At 36.4% G+C, this 24429-nt stretch overlaps 1 protein-coding gene and 1 long non-coding RNA gene across 3 annotated transcripts in view; one reads left to right on the forward strand and one right to left on the reverse strand.

Annotated features, from left to right (window-relative positions):
- Positions 1 to 1710: 1710 nt before the first annotated feature.
- Positions 1711 to 24429, reverse strand: part of LOC140666547 (uncharacterized) — an 82675-nt gene continuing 59956 nt past the window's right edge. The window contains exons 4-6 of the mRNA XM_072893842.1: positions 3687 to 3862; positions 3374 to 3505; positions 1711 to 2897 (exon numbers count right to left, since the gene is read on the reverse strand). Coding sequence (XP_072749943.1) covers positions 2753 to 2897; positions 3374 to 3505; positions 3687 to 3862 — 453 coding nt within the window. The 3' untranslated portion in view covers positions 1711 to 2752. The remainder of the gene's footprint in view (positions 2898 to 3373; positions 3506 to 3686; positions 3863 to 24429) is intronic.
- Positions 16929 to 24429, forward strand: part of LOC140666553 (uncharacterized) — a 148368-nt gene continuing 140867 nt past the window's right edge. For both annotated transcript variants that reach the window (XR_012046781.1, XR_012046782.1), the window contains exons 1-2: positions 16929 to 17405; positions 17717 to 17756. This is a non-coding gene — a long non-coding RNA (uncharacterized lncRNA). The remainder of the gene's footprint in view (positions 17406 to 17716; positions 17757 to 24429) is intronic.

Consider the following 24429-nt stretch of genomic DNA (forward strand, 5'->3'; position numbering starts at 1 on the left):
ACTAGATGTAAATGAGATTCATGTTATACCGGCGTATCGATATTTAATTTGTTTAATAAATATTCTAATAATTTTTAGGCATTTCTAGAACTTTGTTCAGAAAGTATTACAGGTGATTGGTGAAGACAGTACGACACAAAAAATAACACAAAATCTCATTTAAAGTCGATAGAACATTTGAAATATAACCAGCGTCTCATCTCACAATCAGTATTTATATGTTTAGTATCTCGGCCAATTTAATTTGTTTAATAAATATATTGTAATTTTTACGCATAGAAATCTGGAAATCTTTGGAAATTACGCATATACTTTCTCTGGAAATTAAAAGTGATTATAGACTGACATGAAATCTCATTAAAGTTGATAAATCGAAATACGACCAATGCCTCATCTCGATATTTATACGTTTGGTATTTTGGACAATTTATGTTTATTTAATTTATTTAATTAAAATTCTAATAATTTTTACGCAAATATATAGAACTTTTTGTATAACTGTTGTGAAATTCTTAAGCGTTTGAAATCTGGCAAGAAATGCTTAAAAAACGTCGGCAGATAAAATAAGACAAAATGAACATTGGCGTCTCAGTTTGTCCCCCATAAATATATATATATATTTTGTTTGTTTATATATTTAATGTTTTAATATAATAATCTCTTAAAATAATATTGAATATAAAGTATATACTCTTTGTATGTAACTTTTAATGATAAAGAAATGAAAATTTCATATAAATAATTAATTTTTTTTAGAGAAAGTTATATTAAAAAGTCTTGAAAATATTCTTTTTACTTGAAACTTAACAAAAATACCTGGAAAATCAGAGAATTTTCAGAGAATTTTTTTACAAAATTTGAGTAGACACTCTGTATATATGTATATATATATATATGTGTGCGCGACGAATGTTTATATACATATGTAAAAATTATATGTATATGTATATAAAAGAATGGACAATCTTAGTTCAGGACATGTTTCGGCAATTTTCGTTGTTTCTTTTTTCGAAATTTCAGACGATTCGCGGTCTTCCGGTAGTTTTGAGAATAGTTATGACACCCTCCAGTAGCGTCGAGAAATATAATATCCTTATTGAGTTTATATCGAGCGTGTAATTCATTCCGCTCGTTTTTTGTAATGCACAAAAAATTTATATTTAAGAAAGATTTACGGAGATAAGTATTATATAAAAAGACAAATTTAAAAATCGGCAATATAAGACAAATTAAATTAGAAAAAAATATAAGAATATCCTTTTTTTTTAAGAATAGGGGGGAAGGGCGGGGGGAAATGAGACATACAAAAAATTGGATATAATCGATATATTTTTCATATTCTCAGATTATTAAAGTCACGTAGTAAAGAAGCGGCGGTATTAACATTATAATGGCTATTTTTCTCGCAAACAATCGCATAGTCCAAGCACGCATTTACGATTCAATGCACACAATTGACCTATTTTAATTCTTTGTGATTTTGCTGTTTTATTAATAACATAGAAAATACAAAGTTACAAATACACGTGGCTACATCGCTCATAGCAATTATAAGAGCCTTCCTCGTGTTACATCACTTGCGTAGAGACGCAAGAGGAGAGAGCACGCAGTTCTCCTCTCTGTATGGTTTTACATCCACTAGTTAAATATTAAATTAACGAACATGCCGTTATACATTAATGCTCGATTAAATACAATAAAGGTATTCTATTATGTGACATACAAAATATGTGGACACATTAATGATCTGTTTCAATTCTGCGTGAACGTCCATATCTGTATTCGGACTTTGGTATATTTTTACTCTTTATATGTAATTACTTTCGTAAATTCAGGTAAAGTATGATATAATGTTTAATGAAACGAGTGAGAATGAAAAGGATTTAACAGTTCTCGCGAGATGTAACGAATGAGTCTTCTCACGCAAAACGGAAACAGGATCTCAGACTAGGCTCGCGTCCGAGGTCTTTCCAGCTATGATAAACTATGATATCTACGACACATCGCTTATCGCATAAAATTATTATTCACGTAAAAGACACGTATCGCATCTTCTTATTTCTACATAATTTTAGCGATGCGATTTTTTGAGTCCTTTTCGCTGACGAGATTCCTGTTCAAAAAAGACAGTCCTTTTTAATCATTTCTCTTCAAAAGATTATTACTAGAAACACTTTATCGTTCGCTGGTAATTTTGCAGTGTGTAATCACTAATTTATATGTCGTGTTATTCTAAAAATCGTTTGAGAGTTGTATAGAATGTTATTTGCGCAGAATCTTGGATATTTATTTATTTTTATTCTCACCACGCGCATCGATAAGCCGCCGTGATATCGTTATAAAATTATTCTCGTTACTTTCTTAAACTTTGAAATATTTTCTACTATCTTCGTGACGATTAATGGTATTGAAAATCAACGATCACATTATTACTATCCTCGTTGGCGAACGAAAATAGAAAAAAAAGCAACGATGACATAAGTACGCGTATGGCCGAATAGCGATGTACATTTATACATAATGACGGGGATACACGTTCACATATACATATATAATGAGTCTCTCTTTCTCTCTCTTTCTCTCTGACGAAGACACACTTGAAAAAAAAAAAAAATAAAAGAAAATGGCACCATCAATTTTTCGTGCGCTTCATCGCGCTATCTCTCTCTTCATTGGCACGATATGAAATTGTATTTTATGCAACTGTTATCCTTTTTTCCTTCGCTATCCATATATATCTATTGCGGCTCCTCTAACTTCTGAATCGGTGATTTAGATTCGTGCGATAACTTGTCATTGCGTTGAAAGTGTCCCTTTTTCCTGGGCACTTGCCTGGCCCTTTCATATACTCACCGAATTCGCAGTTAGGCATGGCACATTCATTGTTCTGAATGCATCTGCGATCAAAGAAATATGATATCATAGATCGAGATTAATCAAAATAAAATTTGTTATATTTTTTTAAATTTTAATTTAAATAAATTACTCGAGAAATTTTTTTTTTTTTAGAGAATTTAATTTAAATGTTAAAATAATTCTGAGTTTCTGCCTGCTAAAGAAACAGTCGATCAGTTTTTATCGGGCAGAACCTTCGGAATACAAGATTACTAGATCAAATATTTTCATTACATTTGCATATAAATGTTGGATAGAGCGCAGTAAAGTTGGATTTAGACGTAGTCACGGTGAAACTTTACCGTACGGCATATGCAAACGTAGTTTGCTGTTTTGTCTTGTAAATGCCGGTGATTAGTATGTAAGCGCCACAGTGTGGTTTTACCGTCGCATATTTAAACTCGTGCATTGGAAACACTTCACGATGAAGTGTGTCGCGAAAATTGCAGTCGCAAAGGCCCTTTAGGCATATACTTACATTCTGTCCGCGAGGGAGAAGTATCCCTTCCCACGTCTGGTCTTTATACAATTCTGATTGCTGTCGAAACAATTACATTGACAAGTGCCTTCCGCCGTGATCCTCGGTGTGAATTCCGACGGGCATCGACATCTATACATTTTTTTTACCGCACAGAAACAATATTGAGATAATGAAGATTCTTTTCTTTTATGGGTCGTTTTATTTATGCAAAGAAATACGTGAATGAGAGTGAATATTGAATACATTGTATTTTCGTTTCCATTATAAAGTTACTGCTTTGCTACTTGTTAAAATATTTTAGCGAACTTACGGCTTCCTCGAAGGTGGTTTCTTCATATTTTGTGGGGGCGAGGAGTGTCGATACACTCGCTGGTCTGGAAGTTTCTCGTTCGTGGTGTCGTATTTGGACCTCTCCCTACATTCGCATTCTGTGTGATTGTAGAACGATAGCTTCTCCACTACAGTGCCGCCGGCCACGTTAGCAGTCTACAATAAAATCAGAAATAAATATTACTATACGGGACATACGCTTTCATAAACGCGCGCGATATATGCATAATCAACGTCGTAAACGATACATTATGTTTCGAGAGAGTCTGAAGTGCGCTCCCAGCTCTCTCTCTCTCTTTCTCCTGTTGCTGGGATTCTTTATATTTTTCATTATTATTTATACACTAATATTTATTCGCACGTCACATTGTGGAAACGTTTGCACGGAAGTAAATATCGCCGTATAAAGTCAGGATCACTCGCTATATGCAGAAGCAACTTTGTAAATAATAGTACACGGTGCAGGAACTCAGGTAGTCTCTTTTATCCGTTCGTTACTTATAACTATGTAAGACATTGAGAAGCCATTTTCTTTTGCATAGATTCTTCTCTAAGAAATGGATTTTTTTTTAGAAAGAAAATTATGATATTGCAAAACGCTTTATGCAAATAAGTTTTCTCCCCATACTTTTCAATATTGTCGTATCGATTAACCGAATTGTTACCAACCGTAAATGCAAAATTGAACCTTTGAAGATAACAGTCGAGTATTCTTATCATAGTGTTAAAGCTGTCGTGATCTCGTGCTAACGAGAAGGCTGCATAACATTACGGTAATACTTAAAAAATCTAGACAATCAGCTACATTCGACCCGGTTCTAATTGGGTTCAATTAACCTGACTCACACTTTGTGAGAGTCTGCTGTACAACAAAACTAGGCGTTTACCGACTGACACGGATGCTGCTGGAGCGCGGGAGCTGTCCATATCGTCGGGCCACATTTAGCCCGCCTTTAATCGGCTCTAATTGTTCTGAGTCACTACTCGTACCCGATTTCTGCTTGTATCTGGCGTATTCCGATGGGTCATTGTCTCATTAACTGACATAGAATAATGCCCGATATAAATAGACGCGTAATTATTTGATACAATCTTGCATTGTCCAGCAGGTAATATCGAAATGTAAATGACGGAGTTCGGATAAAGAGAATAATTAATTTCAGGTTTTCGTTGAAGAGAATCTTGTCTGAAATATAACGCGTGTTTTCCGGGACGCTCTGTACGTGGACTTGATTCCGTTTCTACTGTTCGCTCATGATGGAAACGTCTGTTATTTAACATTTTCTTCCCGTTTGCAAAACGACAGGTTTTGAACGAGCGAGTAGAAGATAAAAATTTCGTGGTTAATTGAAAGTTGGAAGACTCACTGGGAAGAAATTCTAAGGCGGTGACACGCATCGCATCGTAAGCGGCCACATCTTGCACTCGTAATTATATTGTTCCCGTAATTGGCAACGGGCTGATGTTCATTGTGCGTGATAGAAAGCTCGTTGTACGTGACTCATGGATTACCCCCGCGAAGCAAAGATTCACGACGTGTATTATTACCGGCCTATTTTAAAACCAACGGGCATGTTGGCTGCAACAGCGAAATTTCGTAACGGTAGAACGCGGAAGCACAAGAGAAATGCATTAAAAGTTGCAACTCTTGCGAATTAACATTTTTATTATCATAACACAACGCAGTTGCAGAATCGTAAAAAGAAAAAAGCAGATGAAAATAAAAATATGCACAAGTTTAATGATAAAAATCAATATTAAAAACTAAAAAAGAGAACCAATAAACAGAGTTAATCTGCAGATGAAAATGCATGTGTGTGTGTGTGTGTGTGTGTGTGCGAGTTAGTAAATTCAAATGTCAAAAAATTACATATTAAAATATCCAATTATTCTTAAAATATATATAATATATAAATAATTTAGATATTTAAAATACAATATAACTCTTGACGTTTGAATTTACTAATTAATTTACGCACACGTATTTTCATTTGCAAATTATATATATAATATAGCTCTGTTTATTGACTCTCATTTTTAGTTTTGAACATAAAAGTTGTATAAGAAATTGATTTCGTACCTTAGAAATACCTTGTTATATAAAAATAGTTATCTTTGAATTTTTGATTCGTCTAATACGAGTATTTCGAGCGTCTGCAAATTTCTTACACGCGTGGTATTTAATAAATATCTATTTTATTATATGAAATTTATGATATCGTACATTCTCTCAACATAGCTGAAACGCGAAAGTAACTCGTGTTAAATAGGTCGAGTGCTCGATCACTGAGATCAATGATAATGAACGACACGGTACGGTGTGTCCGGTCGACAGTGTAGGCGATCAATCGCGGTTAAGATTTTATTTAGCAGATTGTCGCAGCCGCGAAGTGCGGTAATCACGACGTCGCGCGTCGCTCAATTAATACCCTTTCGCCATTCGAGACAACGTACGAAGATGCAATTGCGACAGTCATAGATTTCTCGCGACGTTATTAAAATTACCCAAGGGATAGGATTGCGACAGTCACTTCTCTTGATGGCTTTAAAAGCGACCGGAAAACCACGCAATATATAATTCTACTCGTTGCTCGATTTTCCCATACTTTAAAGCCCCCTGAAAAAAATTTCTGTAGCAAGAAAAATCAAATTGACGGATTTAATCAGTAGGTTTTTGTTTTTATGGTCTCTTTAAATGCGTCGTGAAACTCTGTAAAACTGAGAATACGAATCTTTGTGTACGCAACAAATTGCGTCGAAGAATTGTGTGAAGCTTCTGTTTGCCTTGATAAAGTACGCGGATCTCGCTTCCTCTTTGTTAACACGAGCTGTATTCACGGAGTATTCTCTTTCTTTCTCCGATAAGCTTTGTCAGGTCGGTACACGAGGATTGAGATTCGCGATCGTCCCTGACGAATAACCAAGCCAAGAGATCGTGATCATAAATTTTATACCACAGTGCTGTACGTAGGACGTCCTATGGTGAACGTATTCAGAATTGTGTTTAATATTACTTTTACTATTTTAATTGCGTTACAAATATTCGAGATTACATTATTGATATTTATTCTAATTAATGCAAGCTCATTTTGCAATCATCAGATTGATTAATTTTCACATTTTGTGTGTTTTTCTTCAAAATTTTCCAAATTCTTTTCTTTATTATATATAAACAAATATTGCGTATTTTAATATTATTTTTGATATTATTATAACAAAAGATTTTTAAGATTACAAAAGATTAAGAGAATAGTAATTATAATGATATTATGCAAGTTTTTCGATCGAGTCGAATATCGAGGTCCGTGAATTTCTTTGCATGCCATCAGCATCAATATACGGACGAGGATAATGCATCTCCTAAGGGATGCATCAGTAGGAAGATAGTATAGCGTGGCACGAAGTTCCGTCGGTCTCGTGTTTCAAGATTTTTGTCGGAAAGCGACGTGGAACAGCATAGGTATATTTATAGGAGCTTACGACTCCACGCCCATAAAGTCAGTATAAAGTCAGTTTGGAGTTGTCACCGATAGTATATGTGCAAGTTTTATAGTACGAAATTGTGTCGTATCATTTCTCGTGTTTGTTAAACTCTATAAAATGATAGGACGTTAACTTGAGGCGATCAACCGTGACATTGACCGATGAAAATTACACGACATATTGACAACATTATATTTATTATTATCCCCGAGTAATAACGCAATTTTGAGCAGCCCGTTGCTGAAACACCCCAATTTGCATCTGCCGATATCGTAATTTTTCGATACACACAGTTACACGATGATCGCGGTGCGTAATTGTAATATCAGGAAGGCGTAGGAAGTAAGGAACGTTACGAGAGGCGCATGTGATTTCCATAATGCCGTGATGGGTGATTTGCGAGAGTTTCTTCGGCGAAGCCTCGCCGTGAGTCGTCCCGTGCCGTAGACCGTGGCGAATTCCGGAATTTAATTTCCGCGAGGATTATCCCTCTCGCGGGATCGGAGCAGCTGACTGGTCGCCTCATTAACATTCGCCGTATCTCGCTCCGGGCGCTCGTTCGTGAATGAAACACAGGAACCCGGCACGAAACCAGGCGCACGCCTCTCTGGAAAGAGATCGCTGAACCGTGTCCGGGGTGATTCGTTTCTCAGACGAATATCCCGTGTTTACCGAGACAATATTATACTACGTTATATCAAACTTGCCTTGCAACGATTCTACAATGTGTCCATTTTTTCATAAACTTATTTTATTAATTAAGAAAAATCATCTCGAGTTAAATCTTTCAAAGTTCCATTCCATAGATTATATAATTCGACTTTAATTCCCCTTTCAATTGCCATTTGTTTTGCATTTTTTTAAATTTTTGTTTCCTCTTTTTTTAGAATTTAAACATTCACTTGATAATAAAAATCGGCGAATAAGATTTCTTATTTTATTCTTTTTTTTTTTTTTTTTTTGTTCTACCGATTAGGATACTGGAAGAGGACTGCATAATTTTCTTAGATCTTTCTAAACTTTGCTTTAAAATACGAGAATAAAATAAACTGTAAATTATCGCTAATGCTATTACAAATACTTTCCGTGACATTTCACGACCGCTGTCAAAGATATTACTTTACAAATGTTTATAGGCTTATCAAAAAGGGAATATTGCCGCGAATCCCGTTAATACTATTTGCTAATCGCCTGAAGAACGTTGTCATTGTATAATAAAAGTATGTATCGAACAGACGACAGCAACAGACACCACGTGTCGCATGATCATCTCGTATACAAAGTTATCAGGTGTCTTGAGTGTCGCAAAGGATTGTTGTAACTTAAAGAGTGCAGACTAAACATTGACGAATAAAGTTCTTGCTCCAGCTCTCGATAAACAATATCAGACATCAGAGATATTAGTGTACAAAAATTTTTATACATCTATCAATAATGTTTTTAGAGAGTCGCTATCTTATGATAATGATTTCTGGGTACTCGCTTTCGGTTAAAGTTTAATGTACAGTGCGGTGCAATTAATCGACCATGCCGGCGTTTGTTGCACAAACGGTATTGAATGCGCCAAACAGATAAAGCCCTTCCGGTCTCTCCGAAACGTAACCAATCCTCAATTAATCGACTCGTTCGGTTAGGTAAACCGGCGCGGCCTCCCGGCAACGATAATTAATTCCTGGCGTCCGACGGTAATTAAGGGACGGGCCGCTTCGTCATCGCACCCACACGGTCGGCATCTTGGCAGAAAGGCGCGGGTGCGCGGGATTACAATGTGGCTTTTGTGTGCTCGCGCTTGTGTGTATAATTAACATACAATATTCTCGGAGCATGGAGGTCCGTTTCTCAGAGAGAGAGAGAGAGAGAGGATCAAGACATTCAGTACTTAAGAACGGCTTGGAAATATTAATCCTCGTACGTGAATTCGTTCAAGTAGATGTAAGCCGTTCAAGAAACACGGTTGTACGAGTTATGTTATCCTCCTTAATTAATTAATGAACGAAATATACGCGAAAATGCATTTTGTCACGTTTCTGAAAGGCTGTAAGAACCGAGTTTAGTTTTTAAATTGAATTTTAATAGTTGTGGAGATATGCTTGATTAACATAATTTACTGACGAAACGAAACGTGTAGATAAACGCAGAATGCAAATCGCTCGCTGATCGACGATTGCTTGCTTTCATGAAACAGATGAAAGAGGAAAGATACGGTGTATCCAATGTCTGTCAAGCAGTCTCGATCTTTGATACATGGTGTCTTTGAGCGATATCATCTTACGTTGAGGCTCTGCCTACTTATCAGCACTTTCTTCATCTCCGCCTTTTCTTTTGATGCTCAAAGCTAGAAACTTGCTATGGATTTATGTCCATGCTTTATCTTATATCTTTGTCTTATTAAGAGACATTTTTCGATACTTCAAACGTTTAACGGTGAAAAAAATATAAAAAAAGATTATTTACCTCCGTTCTTTTTTCATTGATACAACATCTTCTATTGTTTCCACATTTTTTTCGTCGCAAGAAATATTCGACACGCATATGATTCGAATACAACTTTGTTCGCGTGCGTCGGATTTTCACGGGCACGCGCGCAGTAAGTGTTAAGGCTGATTTGCATGTGATTATTGATGGGCGTTCCTACATCGACGATCGAGATCTTTATCGCGTTACCGTAACGTCAAGTTCTCTTCGGCGAGGAGATTACATGGGAATTAGCTATGGGGTCTATCGGAACTAGATTGCGCATCGATTCCTAATTGCACGGATGGGAAATCGAGTTTGCATGCTATCGAGAAGGCACTTATATAAGCGAGGTCCAGTTTTGCTTGATAAACCGATATCGCTTATCCACTAAGTTACTTTAGATAAACAAATCAAGTTTGTTTTGTACGCATCGTAAATTCATTCAACGACAGGGAGAAAGTTGGATGCGATATAATTAATTATAATTGCATTCTGCGAAAGCGTATTTTTTTGTTTTTTTTTACAGAAATTTATCGCGCACCTCTCTCTTGTCCCGAACGTTTTTTCAGTGACTTTAGATGTGCAACTATACTCCGGTAATTTCGGTTGCTCCGTGATAAAGCTGCCGTAAATCAACGTGCGTCTGGGTCAGCGCAGTTCGCGTTCAACCTGTTTTGAACCAGATCCGAATCGCCGCCGGCAAAACTATGGGGTTACAGTGGCAGCTAAATGACTCTGTCAATGTGAGCAGGTTGTTCCCTCGCGTCGTTAAATACAGGTTTCTACTTAGTCGAGTTCCGCGACTCCTAATCATTTGATAAACGTCATCAAACCGCGCCATCGTATCTCGTTGGCATGTATTATCGATCTTATCGGTATCCTAAGTATTTTGCAATTGCAAAATCAAATATTATTTTTTCTCCAGGAGAAGCATTCCGTCATTAAAATTCATTTTTAATTTCAATATATTTTGTTTATACGATAAACGTATATACGGAAGGATTAGTTCTTCATTTGCAATAAATCTTTTAAAACATTAATAAAATAAACATTAATTCTGCGTAGATTGTTTTTAACAAATGTTTACATAAACCGGCTAACATCGTTAGATAACTTTTCTTCGATAATATGTTCATTTGCATATATATATGTATATACGTGAAACAACGGCTTCACAACTCATTACAAAGATTCCTTGAATATTGATTAACGATGTCTATCTGCCATGTTTCTCGCTGGATAACGATCGGTCCGAGTCACGCCGGTTTTATAATTCCGCAGCGTGTATTAATTAACGTTATACGGCCAACCGGTTCACTCGTGTGTTGCTAGTGACATGCGTCCTGTCGACACGTTAAGCAGACGTATATATCTCGATAGCCTTCAAAAAAACTTTGACATGGGAAAGAAAAGAAATATAAAAGGTGAAAAGAGAGAGCGTATATAAGAATCTCCCAAGTTATTTTATAACAGTATATATACATTTCAAATATTTTTCCATAAAATGTAATACTAGAAAATATTTAGGAAATGCATTGCAAAGTAAAAACAAAATAAAAAATTAGACTTGACACTTTGAATCCTATTAGACATAATTTTGCAATTAATTAAAATTTATCCTAAAATTGCACATTGAGATAATTCCAAAAAAAGCTTCGCTGTACCTAAAGTCATAATGTCAGATGGATTTTTATTTATTTTGTAGATAATACAAAATCTCATTAATCGTTTGCCTAATTAGCATTGGTGCGGCGGATTAATTTATTCTCATTGCACGAACGCGCGCGCGGCTGCAGATTCTCGCGAAACTTCCTCCCGTTGATACGTCGCGTCGGAATCGCGCGTACAACGAGAGGAAGTTAAGCGCGGGAGCATTTCACTCTTTTTGCTCGTGCTCGTGGAATGTGCGGCCAGACGTGCATGATGCAGCGGCGCACGTGTAACGCCAGCCGGCCGGCCATTCGATAAGAAGCGTAGAAATTAACCCGCGTTTCACTCGCACGAGAGATCGGATGACTCGTCCTCGGAATCTTGACCCTGAAGCTTCGCAATTTCATAGTCGAGCGACGTCAAATGCGATTATCACCAATTGAAGATACACGCGAGGGTTTTCTCTTTCTTTGTCTTCGACAGACGAAAGAAGCAGATTATCACTGATGGCACTCAATTATTAATTTCGCGCATATCATATATAATTTTATACTGATTATTATAATAATAATAATATCGAGCTAAATAATATGATATATTTGGCCTTTCATTTAAGACGTCCATTTTGAGTTGAGAAAGAATGCAACCGAGAAAAAATGGAGAGAAATGAAATCGTGTAACAGATACGTCTGGTGAATTGCAAAAGTGTGGCAATTACGTTTTACAATTCCGCTCGATCGCCAACTTGTCTCCGAAATCGATAATGCCGACGCGAGGAGTATCAAAATTTAAAAGTCAATCGACGTGTCGGGCGGTGGAACCAGTTCTTGTGTCGATCACGGGTAGGATTCATGAAGATTGAAAGCGGAGAAACGACGAGAGTGAGGGAGAGAAAACGGAACTGGTGAAAAAAAAAAAAATAATCTCCGATCGATGGTCCTCTTAGTGAATGGACGGAATAATCGGAGCTACGCGTAGCATGATCATCCAGCGACGAGGGTCAACAAGATGAGAGATTAAACTCGAAGTAGGAAGTCGTTTGAGCATCGTTCTCTCTAACATAGTCGCATAATTTATACATTGGTAGCTTCCCCGTGATTTACGGGCGATTTAGCGTGTTCTTTTAGAGATGCTAGCATGTTTCAAATGTCATACAGAGATATCACGTAGAATTACTTTCGATGTCAGAGTGCCGGGGCTTCTTCCGCGTGTCTCATCTGTGAGTCAAAGCGGTGGGAATATAAGCGCCGATGTAAATTTCGGTTGACACCGTACAAGAGGACCGTCCCGTTTTATGCATCAAAATATGATGGATGGTTGGTCGACAGCTAACTTCAATTTCTAATTTATCGTCGCTACCACAAGAATTATCTCACCAACTTTTCCATTATATCCTATTTAAGAATGTTATATTATTACAGTTAAATTATTATATATATATATATATATATATATATATATATATATATAAATATTTTTATATTTCTATTTTTATAATGATGTTAGCTCTTTTAGGGCCTTCTGTTTTCTATTTTCAAGCAAATTTTGTCAATCTAATATTCCATCGTTGTAATATTTTCTTTTTTTCAGTATTATTTATCACTGAAATATGCTTGCGCGGAGGCTGCGCATTTACCTTTAACTTTCTGCGGATTAGTAGTTACGGGCGAGTTTTAAAGTAGCCGGGAATTGGGTGCTGCTGTGTGCCATCGATAAATCTATCTTAATACCAGCGGAGAGAGACGGATGAAGTCAGCTTAATATCACGGATCCACCTTCAAGAATTACGGTGGAAAGTTTACGAGTGTACGGCCGCGGGTGCTGATTTACAGGTGAAACTCTGCGCGAGATCGAGTCCGATCGATCCGAGCGGATATTGATCATCACGCGGAAGGAAAAATTCATAAATCCATCCATTCACAATATACTCCGTGGCTATTATTTTTCTTACGACGAGTATTTCATGTTTCGATTTTAGCGAGCCGTCTGCTCGCAGCGGTTTGCGCGGAAATGGTTTCGATATCTCTCTATTATCCGCACGGCGGGACTTTTGCGCGAATTTATGCGACTGAATAGCGATACCCGACGGGGATATACGTTTCTGCGAACCGCGAGATAATTGGATTTCCCCTTCTCCCGATATATGTTTCATTTGTGATGCGCGTTTGACGTCCGTCTAATTGCAAATGGTTCTATTAAGCGAGCACATTTTAAGAGACTATACGTCTACATTACACACATCGTAATTGATCTCATCTCTAGACAGATATAATCGCGTGACTTATTAATTTCATCTGAGGCGAGTTAAACGCGTCCAAGATAATTCGAGATTCTAGTACTTGCGCTAATCCACATATTATTGCTCGAATATAACGCTAAAGAAAAATTAATGATATTGATATAAAAAAATTAATCGCGTTTCGAACTGAATTATATAAATATATTTAAGTTTTTAACTTGGCAGAATTTCTAGCCGTAAAATTTTGTGTGTGAAGTTAGCACCCGGAAATGCAATTTTTATAATTCTGATTAGAGTTCTAGCTTCTTCTTTAAGAGTTTAAGAGTTCTTTATAAAAAATAAAAACAGTTCCGTCGAGTAACAGTTTCAAATTTGAATTTGAAAATTGGGGTGCTAATTTCACATCGAAAATCGAGAGCGAGTAGTTCTGAATAGCTTATTTGCTTTGTTTTTATGTTCTCTAGAGTTCCTGATAAATAAAAATAATTTTGATAAAGCATTAAAAAAAATTTTTTTTTTTTTTTAATTAGTTGAAATGGAGCGAAATTCGAAGTAGAATTTAAGTTATTACGTATTTAAGTTATTATGTACTGTATTCTCTCTCATAAATGACACGTAATGATGTTGTAATTGGATCCGAAAGTCCAGAAAAAGACAGTCACGAAGTTGTGAAAGGTTCTTTTATATCTTTCGAAGCTGGCGAGCGGATGCGACTCGTAAATTCAGGAATTATCGTTCAATAGCCGTCTTTAAGAAATAAATTATTGCAAGCAAAAAGAGATTCAATTATGATAGTCAATAATTAAAAAAGGAGACTATAATGAAAGATACACAAGGAATTACAAAGAAGAGTTATATGGATAAAAATGAAATGTCTTTTGTCAGCGAAAGGTCGAAAGCAAAATTAATTGATCGAAAATATGGCAATCGATAATCTGCTATAAGTCCCTAAACGGAAACAATGTGGTTGTCTTTCACCCGTAGATTTTCTCGACGTGGTGCACCTCGGTAAAGACGAGGTAGGTCGAGATCTGTCCGTGCAAGATGGCCGTGTAACCCATGAAGGGGGAGGGAGATCTAATTACAGGGCCCTGCTTCCTACAGTAATTAATCGGTACAACCCGGAAGATTTATATCAGATTGAACCTCGAGCCTCTCCGCGTTCGCTCGGTGAGGGCAATGTTTGTCTTTCATAATCTTAAATGCTCCTATATGAGGCGTTGCCCCTTTTTTTTTTACAAATATAACATTCTTTTACGAATTATATTATATTTTTTTACTAACAATAAGATAAAATTTACTATTTGTTAATTCTAATCACGTAGACTCGCAAAATTATCATTTTTATCGAAATTTTTTGCGTTGCAAAGACTTTGAAGAGACTGGAAGGAAGATTTCCAGAGAAAGAGGATGAGAAAGAAAAGACCAGTCTTTCAAAAGAATTTTATAAATATCCTCTTCAGGATACAAGGATACTCTCTTTCAGTCGCAAACTGCAAGACTTACTTCCACCCTCGAGAATACTTAGAAGTGACCGGTGGGATCTTCTCGGTCGACTAGTAACGTGGTGTTAATATTAGCGGGACGTCGGAATCCGGCCGGACGGACAGATCGCTTGAAATACAAGATGGGAACAATGAGTTTCCGGTTAACTTTGTACCTTTGTAGAGAAGCGACAATGGTCTCATTGTTTTGTACGGACTGCATAAAGATGCGTTCCTGTAGAATCTGCGAGTCAACTAACTTTGCAGAATCACATATTATTTACTATCGAAAAGAATAATTTATCAACTTTATTATTATGCCTAATTAATACAATCGTATGAAAAGAAAAAATTGCGATAATTTATTCGTTAAATTAATTAATATTTACTGAAATATTTATAGAAAAATTAGTCACTATCTTTATACTTTTTTACGAAATTTATTGAATGAAATTTTTTACAATTCAGTAGAAGATATATATATATATATATATATATTAAAAAATTTTAATACATTTTAATGCAAAAAAATTCATAAATTTAAATGTCGACTCACAAACCATTAATTTCTGTATAGAAATGATCAGAGATCGATTTTATTCGATAATGCAATTGTTATGCAATTGTAATGATATCGTAAACAGTGAATGCAATCAGAGTATTCTCACGCGAGAATATATAATAGTTAACCGATCGTCGCGATCGACCGAGCACAAAGCACCGGTAACACATATATTCTCCAGTCACCTGCAAGTATAATAAAAAGCGCGCGTCCGTTTGTAGATGAACACGTCGCGCTATCAGTTTGTGTCATCGATCATTGCACAACCGTTGGCGCGTTACGCGATATCCATCCCCATTGTTAAATACCGTGATCTATCACGCGTGCATCATCCGGTTGCTGCGACCGGCGAGCGGTCGAGATCGACGAACGATCGCCTTCCTCGGCGTCGTCGCGCTCGTTAATCTTTGTAATCCTGTCGCGAAGCGATACAGCCGGCTCGGGGAAGAGAAGGAGAGATCACGAGGATCACGATCAGCGTGTTAAACGTGCTGGGACGATAAACGCATCGCGTGAATTTAACCGTCTTTGTAACGCCACGAGTGCACGGCGAACGTCGTAAAATGTGCTCGTAATCCTAACTGATCTAGCATCTTGATCTGAATGCTGACAATTTAATATCCTTTAGACGGATATTAAATATGTCATCGCGTGATGCTGGGAAATTCGCGAGAAAATTATTCTTCTCACTTTAATTTGATAAATTTTCCAGTTAATATGTGATTGGATCATTTTTATCAAAACGCGACAGTAGGGAAATGAATTTTTAATATAAATATAAATTATTCTAAAGTTGATCAGTTAATGGATTATAATATTCTATATATTATGAGAAAGAAAAACAATTTTTAATAATCTTGTCTTAATATATAAATCTCACGCGGCGAGACTATAATCAATCCGCCTGATTATTTTCTCGATTTCTTTCCCAGATAATTTTCGTTATTAACGATTATTCATTTGAAGTAAAAATGGAAATAAGGAAATGAAAATTTTAATTTATTGTATCTCGTTATTTTTATATGAGCAGCAATTATTTCTTTAACGATGCTCATTGGCTGCGAATATATTTCGCATCGCGTTTTATGTTTTTTTCCTCGATATAATTATTATTATCACATTGGAATTAAAAAAATATAATACTCGAATCGCCAGATCGTATAATTTAAGTAAGCTGTTTGATCCGTTAATCGGAAATGCGAGAAGTAAAATATAAAAATTCGAAATTATGTCCTAAAGAGCGTTAAAAATATATATAGTAAAGTAATGAAAATCATGATAACAAATCAGATACACAGCCTTGACGTTTGTTTACGCTACGTACATATGCGTAGTATTCGCTCGACGACATTCAAGCCGGCAGCAGGTAATAGCACGATTCGCTCTTCGAAACGCGATTATGTTGCGAACGATTAGCGATTATCAGATCGTATGATTAACTCTATGATTGAAATTCACGTTTTCGTTTTAATTTAATTAATTTATTTTATTTTCAAAAATGCCGTGTAAAGTGTCGCACGTGTATCTTTGTTTCGCGGAAAATCCGTCATGTCTTAATTTTATTAATTGGTATTGTATTTTTGAGACGGTCGTATAAAGTAGGTCGCGCATCTATTTTTATCGTGCCGCGGACGTATTTATCATACTTTTAGTTTTCAGGAGTGTCACGTGTATAAGTGTCTGTTTTTTTCAACCGCAAACGATTCGTGTGCGATCGATTAATGTATTTTTACAAATACAAAGATAACTTGACAATTTAAGAAGAGGAGGAGGAGGAGAAGGTCTAGAAGGCATTGTGAGAGAGGGAGAGAGAGCAATATTGAAGTAATCTATTTTATCGATATATATATATATATATATATATATATATATATATATATATATTTAATTGATTTAATTAAATAAACGTGAATAATATACATATACATACACATACGCGTTTATTTAATTGATTTAATTAAAAATGAAAGAGGAAGATTTTTATATATATGATACTAAGCTTGTACTGAGATGAATAGGTTTTTTGTAAATTATCGTAATTATTCTATTTAATATAAAATATTCGATGTGTACAGAAAATGATTTTTTTAACGCTATTTTTGACGCTGTTATAATTTGTACTTTATATATTACAGATTAATCTACGTCATCAACTTCATTGTTGCACATCGATCGGTGAGTTAAGAAACTTTTATTTTATAATAAAAAATGCTAAGTATATAAAATGTATCTTAATAATTTTGGTTTTTTTAACATTACATTTATTTGTTACATACAAGTTCAGATATTTTATATACTTGGTTTTTTAATTTTTTTTAGAAAAGTTTTTTCACTGTGAAAAATATTTTTGGGAAATAGAGATAAATAGACTGCGATCAATATAATTCTGTTGCTTGCATTAATTCTAAAATGTGTACGAACAGAGTCAAAACAAAATTTTCCTATTTATGTAACACAAGTGCCGGTGAGAATGTAACTGACGTCATGTCACTTGATTTCGCGCCTGTGTAATTAGAACGATGACAATCTCGTTAAATCCTCTCATATGTAAGACTTAAGAAATAAAGAAAATAACTCGCTATATCCGTCCGCGTTAATCAAAACAGCCTGTAATAACGATCGCGATAACGATCGGAAATTCTAGAGATTCACGGTTAATTGCACTTGCAGCGTTGCATATTGCTCTATTCTTAAGTCATCACTTCTCATGCTCTACGTGGACGGAGTCTTCGTCGGCCTCCAATTTCCGCGGACGCATGTTCCGCGGGCGGTGTAAAAAGACGCACGAGCGGAGATTAAACGTCCGATAACGTCGAGTTGTTTCATCCGTAAACCAATCTTCAAGTACCGTTCACATAGAGTTGAATGCTAATCCGTAGCGGGGCTTTATTCCGCTAACGTTAATTTATTCAGAAATCGCGAAACCATGTAACTCATTCTTTCTTTTTATTCTTAATTTTGGAAAATATATAAGCGTCGGTGAAAAAAGTTGTAGTTAAAGTTAACGGAACTGCGGCCATGATGTGAACGATACTTGAGACAAGCTCGTATAACCACCTTCGCCTTCGGGTCCCTCACGGTCGAGAGACAGCGGAAGGTTACTTAGAAACTCGCGGGTGCAAGGTAGTTACCTATCCATCTACCCACGTCCGATGCAGCAATTCCCGTCGACGTCGCACGGCGCGAAGATCCTTAGCATCGCCTTCGGGGTGTGTTTTGCCACGGTTTTCAGAATCGCGCCGTGCGATTGTCTAAGAAACGCCACCCATCAGGCTGATTCGCTTCCGATTCAGCGATCAAACCGGAAGTTTCTTGGATAGGTTTTTTTTTTGTTTGAAGGAATTTATGCGGACAAAGCTTTCGATTCAATTTTATTTAGAGGGTTTGATATTTATTTTTAAAACATTTACGTATCACAAAAATATCTTGGGTCAGTAGTTTATAGGGTAATAAAATCCAGAAGTGCCCGAAGAGAATATAGGCGGATGCGAGCGAACCGCTCGCTAATTGCCCGATAAAGAGTCCAGTTAATTCACTTCTAGACCCTATTCGCGCTGGTCGATGAATCGTTAAACAAAATTCCAGTGATATCAAATGGAATTGCTCTTAACGATCGAGAATCTCGCGTTTAGAAAGTCGATCTAATTAATTTCCAATACGCTACCGGCATTTTGCGACTTTCTTTCTGCTTCATTGAACCGAAGAATGTCCGATGCTATAAGATCGAGATACGTCGCGCATTCGATTTTATCGTTTTGCTATGGAATTACAAACTCTACGAGTCGAGTCAAGATAAAACGTAAAAATAATATATCTACAATTAATAACGCGAAGAACACAATACGGATGATAAATCACACGCGACTTGTGCACGCACGAAAAGAGGTTTAATAAACGAGACAGGTAAGCGTGATGACACGAATTAGCGACATAAGTGAAATCGCATGAATGAATGTGAGAGGCGAGAAAAAGATAAATTCAAAAGAGGATATATGTACATGTATATAATAACGACCGGCAATAAGTTCGCGTAACGAAAGTGACAGCGCTTTCTACGGGAATACTTATGATTTACCACTCGGTTATCCTGATATTATATATTTTAAAAATTAAGATGATGCGTTTCTCGCGCTAGAACAAGTTGTGATAAATCGTCCTGATAGATAAAAAATTATAATTATCGATGTTTATCGTATAAGAAAATAAAGAGAAATAAATCTTTCATTACAATACAATATAAAATAAATTTTTCCTACAAGATAATTGTATATATTAAACATATTATTTGTGTCGGATAAAAAATTTATTTTTATGAGAAAAATAAAAATAAAAATTTTCTATTTTTATATGGAGATTCGATAGAAAATCGATTAATAATGAATTTACACGCTAGGTTTTACTTTCTAATCACACGATCGCGCTAGGAGGCATCAAATATCGCGCGTAGGAAAACTCCTGTCGTTTCTCACGTGCTCTTGCAAGAAAAGCGACGTCGCGATCATTATGAAACACATGACTAACATCTGCTATCGGCTAATCGTATTCTCAGTCGCCAACGGAGTAAGCAAGCGGCTGACCTCATTTCAGGCCTTCATTTTTCTTCACCTCGTGACAATGGAAATTGTCTGCGGAAAAAAAGTATCTACGTTGCCCCTCGACGGCTTGTAAGTGAGTGACCAGAAGGAAAAGACTCGCCGACGAGGCGAGTCGAACATGGGCACGGCCCGACGTACGTACGCAAAGAGAAATTATGGCAAAGGAACCAAAAAGGGGGAACATTGGCATGTCTTCGCGTACGAACGCACGCGGCGTTATTATCGCCCACGTGCGTGGCGCGCTAACTGTACGCGCAATTGAATCCCTCTTTCGCGTCCTCCGGGGCTTGCATGCCCAATGGACGACAATGCCGAGTTCGCCCACAATCGGGCTCGTGTCTCACAACAGCACATAACGATACATCTCAGGCTCTTGTCCATACTTGGTAGAAAAAAATTGCCAAAGCTAAGTTATTAATGATATTCAAGCTGAGAGAGCTGTACAAGCCTTTAACCGCGGAAAAGCATCCCCTAATATTATGATTTTAAACCTCTAAGATAGAACATTCAGATCTTGAAATAATTTTAAAGCTCCCACATTCAACATTAAGATAAAAATTAAGAATATAATATTTGAAAAGTAATATGTATATTTTTATAGCTTAAATAGAAATTTAAATAAGGAAAAATATTTTGCATATTATGCGTAAAGTGAGAGAAAGTCGTTGGCATTTTGTTCGTAGACGATTTTATGTTATCAAGTATCTATCAGCATAAAACATGAGGTATAAAATGTTGGTTGCTTATCTTATCAGCTCGAAAAACCGCGGGGGTTCTGTAATTTAAACTGGTATGTCTACAAACTGCAATACAGAATATAATAACGATCGTGTTACCAGTGAGGTTTCGTGATTTCGTAATCCTCGATCTGCATTCGCGCGACTATAAATGTTTTTTCTCCCACTGACGTAAATTTAACGTGCATCACTGCAGTGGACAGTGCAGAGAAACTCAATCCCTGGCAATTCGCGAACACGCTTGTGTTAGAGAGATGCACTTTGTGCGCTTCAAATCTCATCGCACATCAATCTCGTCATATCTGTTTGCTTAGAAGTTATGTATACCCTCGATGGTTATCGACGATATCCATCGTTAATAAAAATACATATATATGTCAATCCAACTATTTCGAAGAGAATAAATTGTAAAGAGTTTCGAGAGTCATACATAGAGGTCGACGATAATTTTCTCTTATTCAAAAAATATGTATATACTGACACGCAATATGCAATATGATTATTCTTGACATTTACCCAAGTCAAACGACTACCCTCCTTTTCTTTAAGTCGCATAGATCGAAGACTAGGTTTTATCGAGCCCCGTAAAACGCGCGAAGCAAACTGCACACGTGCGTGCGTGCGTGCATACATACGTGCTTCGGATCGTAGGTGCGGAGCGAAAGCGTGGGCGTTTCGGCCATTATGTACCTGACATCGTGACAAGCACGCGTGAGTTCCGAGGAATCGGTAGTGGAAAAAGGAAGAGGAGAAAACGCAATTGGATAAAATGGGGGCGTGGGCGCCCGCCACATTAGAGGTCATTGATTGTAAAATTTAGAACAATGCAACCTTTCGCTATCTAAAGATGTTTCTCTCCGCTTTCCGGTGTTTATTACGTCACATTATAAGAGCAAATAAGTCCTACTTCGATGAAGAATCTAATCGCTGTGACATAACTGGAAAATAATGTTTGCGCTTGCGTAATAACATCAATGTCCGTGTAATATCGATACCTCGTGACCTACAGAATTGCGAAATTTGACTCGTCACCTTTTTCCATCATCGTCGCGAGTAATTTGCATAATGGCTGGACGCTGCGCACGTTATGTTTATGCGATTATTGACACTTGTGTGATTCACCTTTTGACTTATGCACTATGTAACATTGGTAATCTCCGAGAATTAAAAAAACCTCATCAATTGACTATAACAAATTGTCACTGTCATGTAGCAAAGTGCGAAATCGCATTCTGCCTTCCTACGCGTGCCTATGTTAACGACCCTGAGGAAGATCTATCGAGGTGATCGGTTCCGATCGGTGGTTCTATTGATCGTCATTTGATCAATAGAGGCACTTCGAGATTAATTGAGCGAGCTTTTTAATTAAATATGAGGACGATGGCCCGATATATAACGCATGTAATATATATTGGCACATTAGTGAGTTAGTTAAAAGTGCTTTTTTTTTTTATTTTAATACGTACAAAAATTTTAAACCTATCGAACTGGCTGTTATCAGTTGTTGCGCCAAAATGCGAACAACTGTAGACGATTCAAGTGCTCGAGTCCTGAATGATTCGTCATTTTCGCTTGTTCAATAAATCCATTTGTCGACACTCTACTTGTCGATACAGTTTTATTTAGTGTCACGTCGTAGCTATTGTCCTTGTTTAGCATCGTCACTCTTTTAAATTGCACTACATAGCCGGTAAAAGCTTTTGCTGAATCTTTCATTGTCCGAGATATAACTCAGCTTCGATATCTTAATTTTTTATGTATCTTCGGGATCAGCAAACCGTCCTTGAAAATTAATGGCATCATATCGAGATCAATCTGAATATATCTATATGCAGTCTTCAATTACTACCAAAGTCGAAGCACAGTCTAAAATATTTTATTATACTACTCCTTTATAAAATATCTATGAAATTATTTATTAGAATGAAATAAAAACAATAGAACAAGTAATTATGCTGATTAATATAATGCTTGCTTATTATTGATATTTTTCGAAGAAAAGTGTTAACAAGATAATGGTTCATAAACAGTGAGGCTTTTACATTTTCAAAAATAGTAAGAGTAAAGTAGCACGAGTATATAAATAATGGCATCACATGTTTCATTTCGTCGAACGTCTATCATTTCGTAACAAATTCCATTCTCTGCTCATATCTGCGAGTGTTAACCTATCAAGTCAAACATTGCGCGAATATTGTACTCCTTGATCCACTTTCTTAGCGGGAAAAATTATCGCTAGCGATATCCTTCTTAGCGAATGATTAATTGCCTAAAGCTAACCTTGAGTAACTTTCCAGACGATGTGCATACGATTAGGCGATATTCAAATGAGCGATTACTGTAACGCATTAGGTTACAGAAGTAATAATATTCTCGCAGCCATTGCGGAAGAGATCTAATGTATTATTCTCATGAATCACTTAAATCATTATTTCTAATGTCAAATATTTTTTAATATTAATTATAGTTGATGAATAACTTAATGTACAGATATTTTTCTGAAATTTTCGCGAGCTCTTCAAAATTATTTCACCTCGCCCTCCATTTCGTGAAAATTTATCGAATCACTTAAGTCATTATTTCTCATGTCAAATATTTTTCTTTACTAGACCAATCATCATGTGATATATCTCCCACGTGTATTTATATAAATTCTTTTCGCGCGTAACCGACACATACGGGGATTTGCACGGAAAATGTGTTCTCGAATTCGCAACAACTCGTGAGATCGCCGTTGGGAAAAATAAAAAGAAGGTGTGCACGGCGACGTGATGCGGATGTAGACATTATAATATGGCGACAAGTGAATAATTTTACGGTGAACGTCGCTATAAATTAGTCTGTCCCGGCGCGTCGCCGTCACTCATCTACATAACGCCGTGTCTTGCATCAGGTAAGAAACCGCGCAATGGTTTCTTCTTCTTTTATCTTCGCGAATAAAGTTTTTACTTTAAATATTTTAAATGACAAAATTATCGATCCTGCTGATATCTTATCGATTCAGACATCTCGTTAACTTCTGCTCGATGATAATCAAACAGCTTTACTATACATTATTATTATCTCGATTATTATTCCGGTGATAGGTCACGGCCTTTGAAACGAGCAGTTTCTGAAAGAGGTCGGCTAATCGTGGAAACAGCAGCAATTAAGTCTTCGCGTAAAATGACAGCTTAAGTAATGGACGCATTCCAGTGCTAGTCTCATTCCGACATTGGGAAAGAGAATGCTCGGTGCTATAGTACCTATATAAAGTGTATATCGTCGACTGTAATTGAATTTATATTAATGAATTTATTTAATTTTCTCCGACTTCTCACATGATCGATATTTATTGTTAAACGTCATTTGTTGCTTAATCCTTTTTGTCCATTTTCTTACAAAATCTAATAATCTAATCAATGGTTAACGCGCGTAATAATAATGGGATAGAAGCGTAGTAATTAAAAATTCTTGATGGGAGAATGAAGGAAGCTGTCGGATGAACTTTCATTCCGAACGCTATCAGAAGAAAAA

Source organism: Anoplolepis gracilipes, chromosome 6, assembly GCF_047496725.1.
Source record: "Anoplolepis gracilipes chromosome 6, ASM4749672v1, whole genome shotgun sequence".
Lineage (NCBI taxonomy): Eukaryota > Metazoa > Arthropoda > Insecta > Hymenoptera > Formicidae > Anoplolepis > Anoplolepis gracilipes.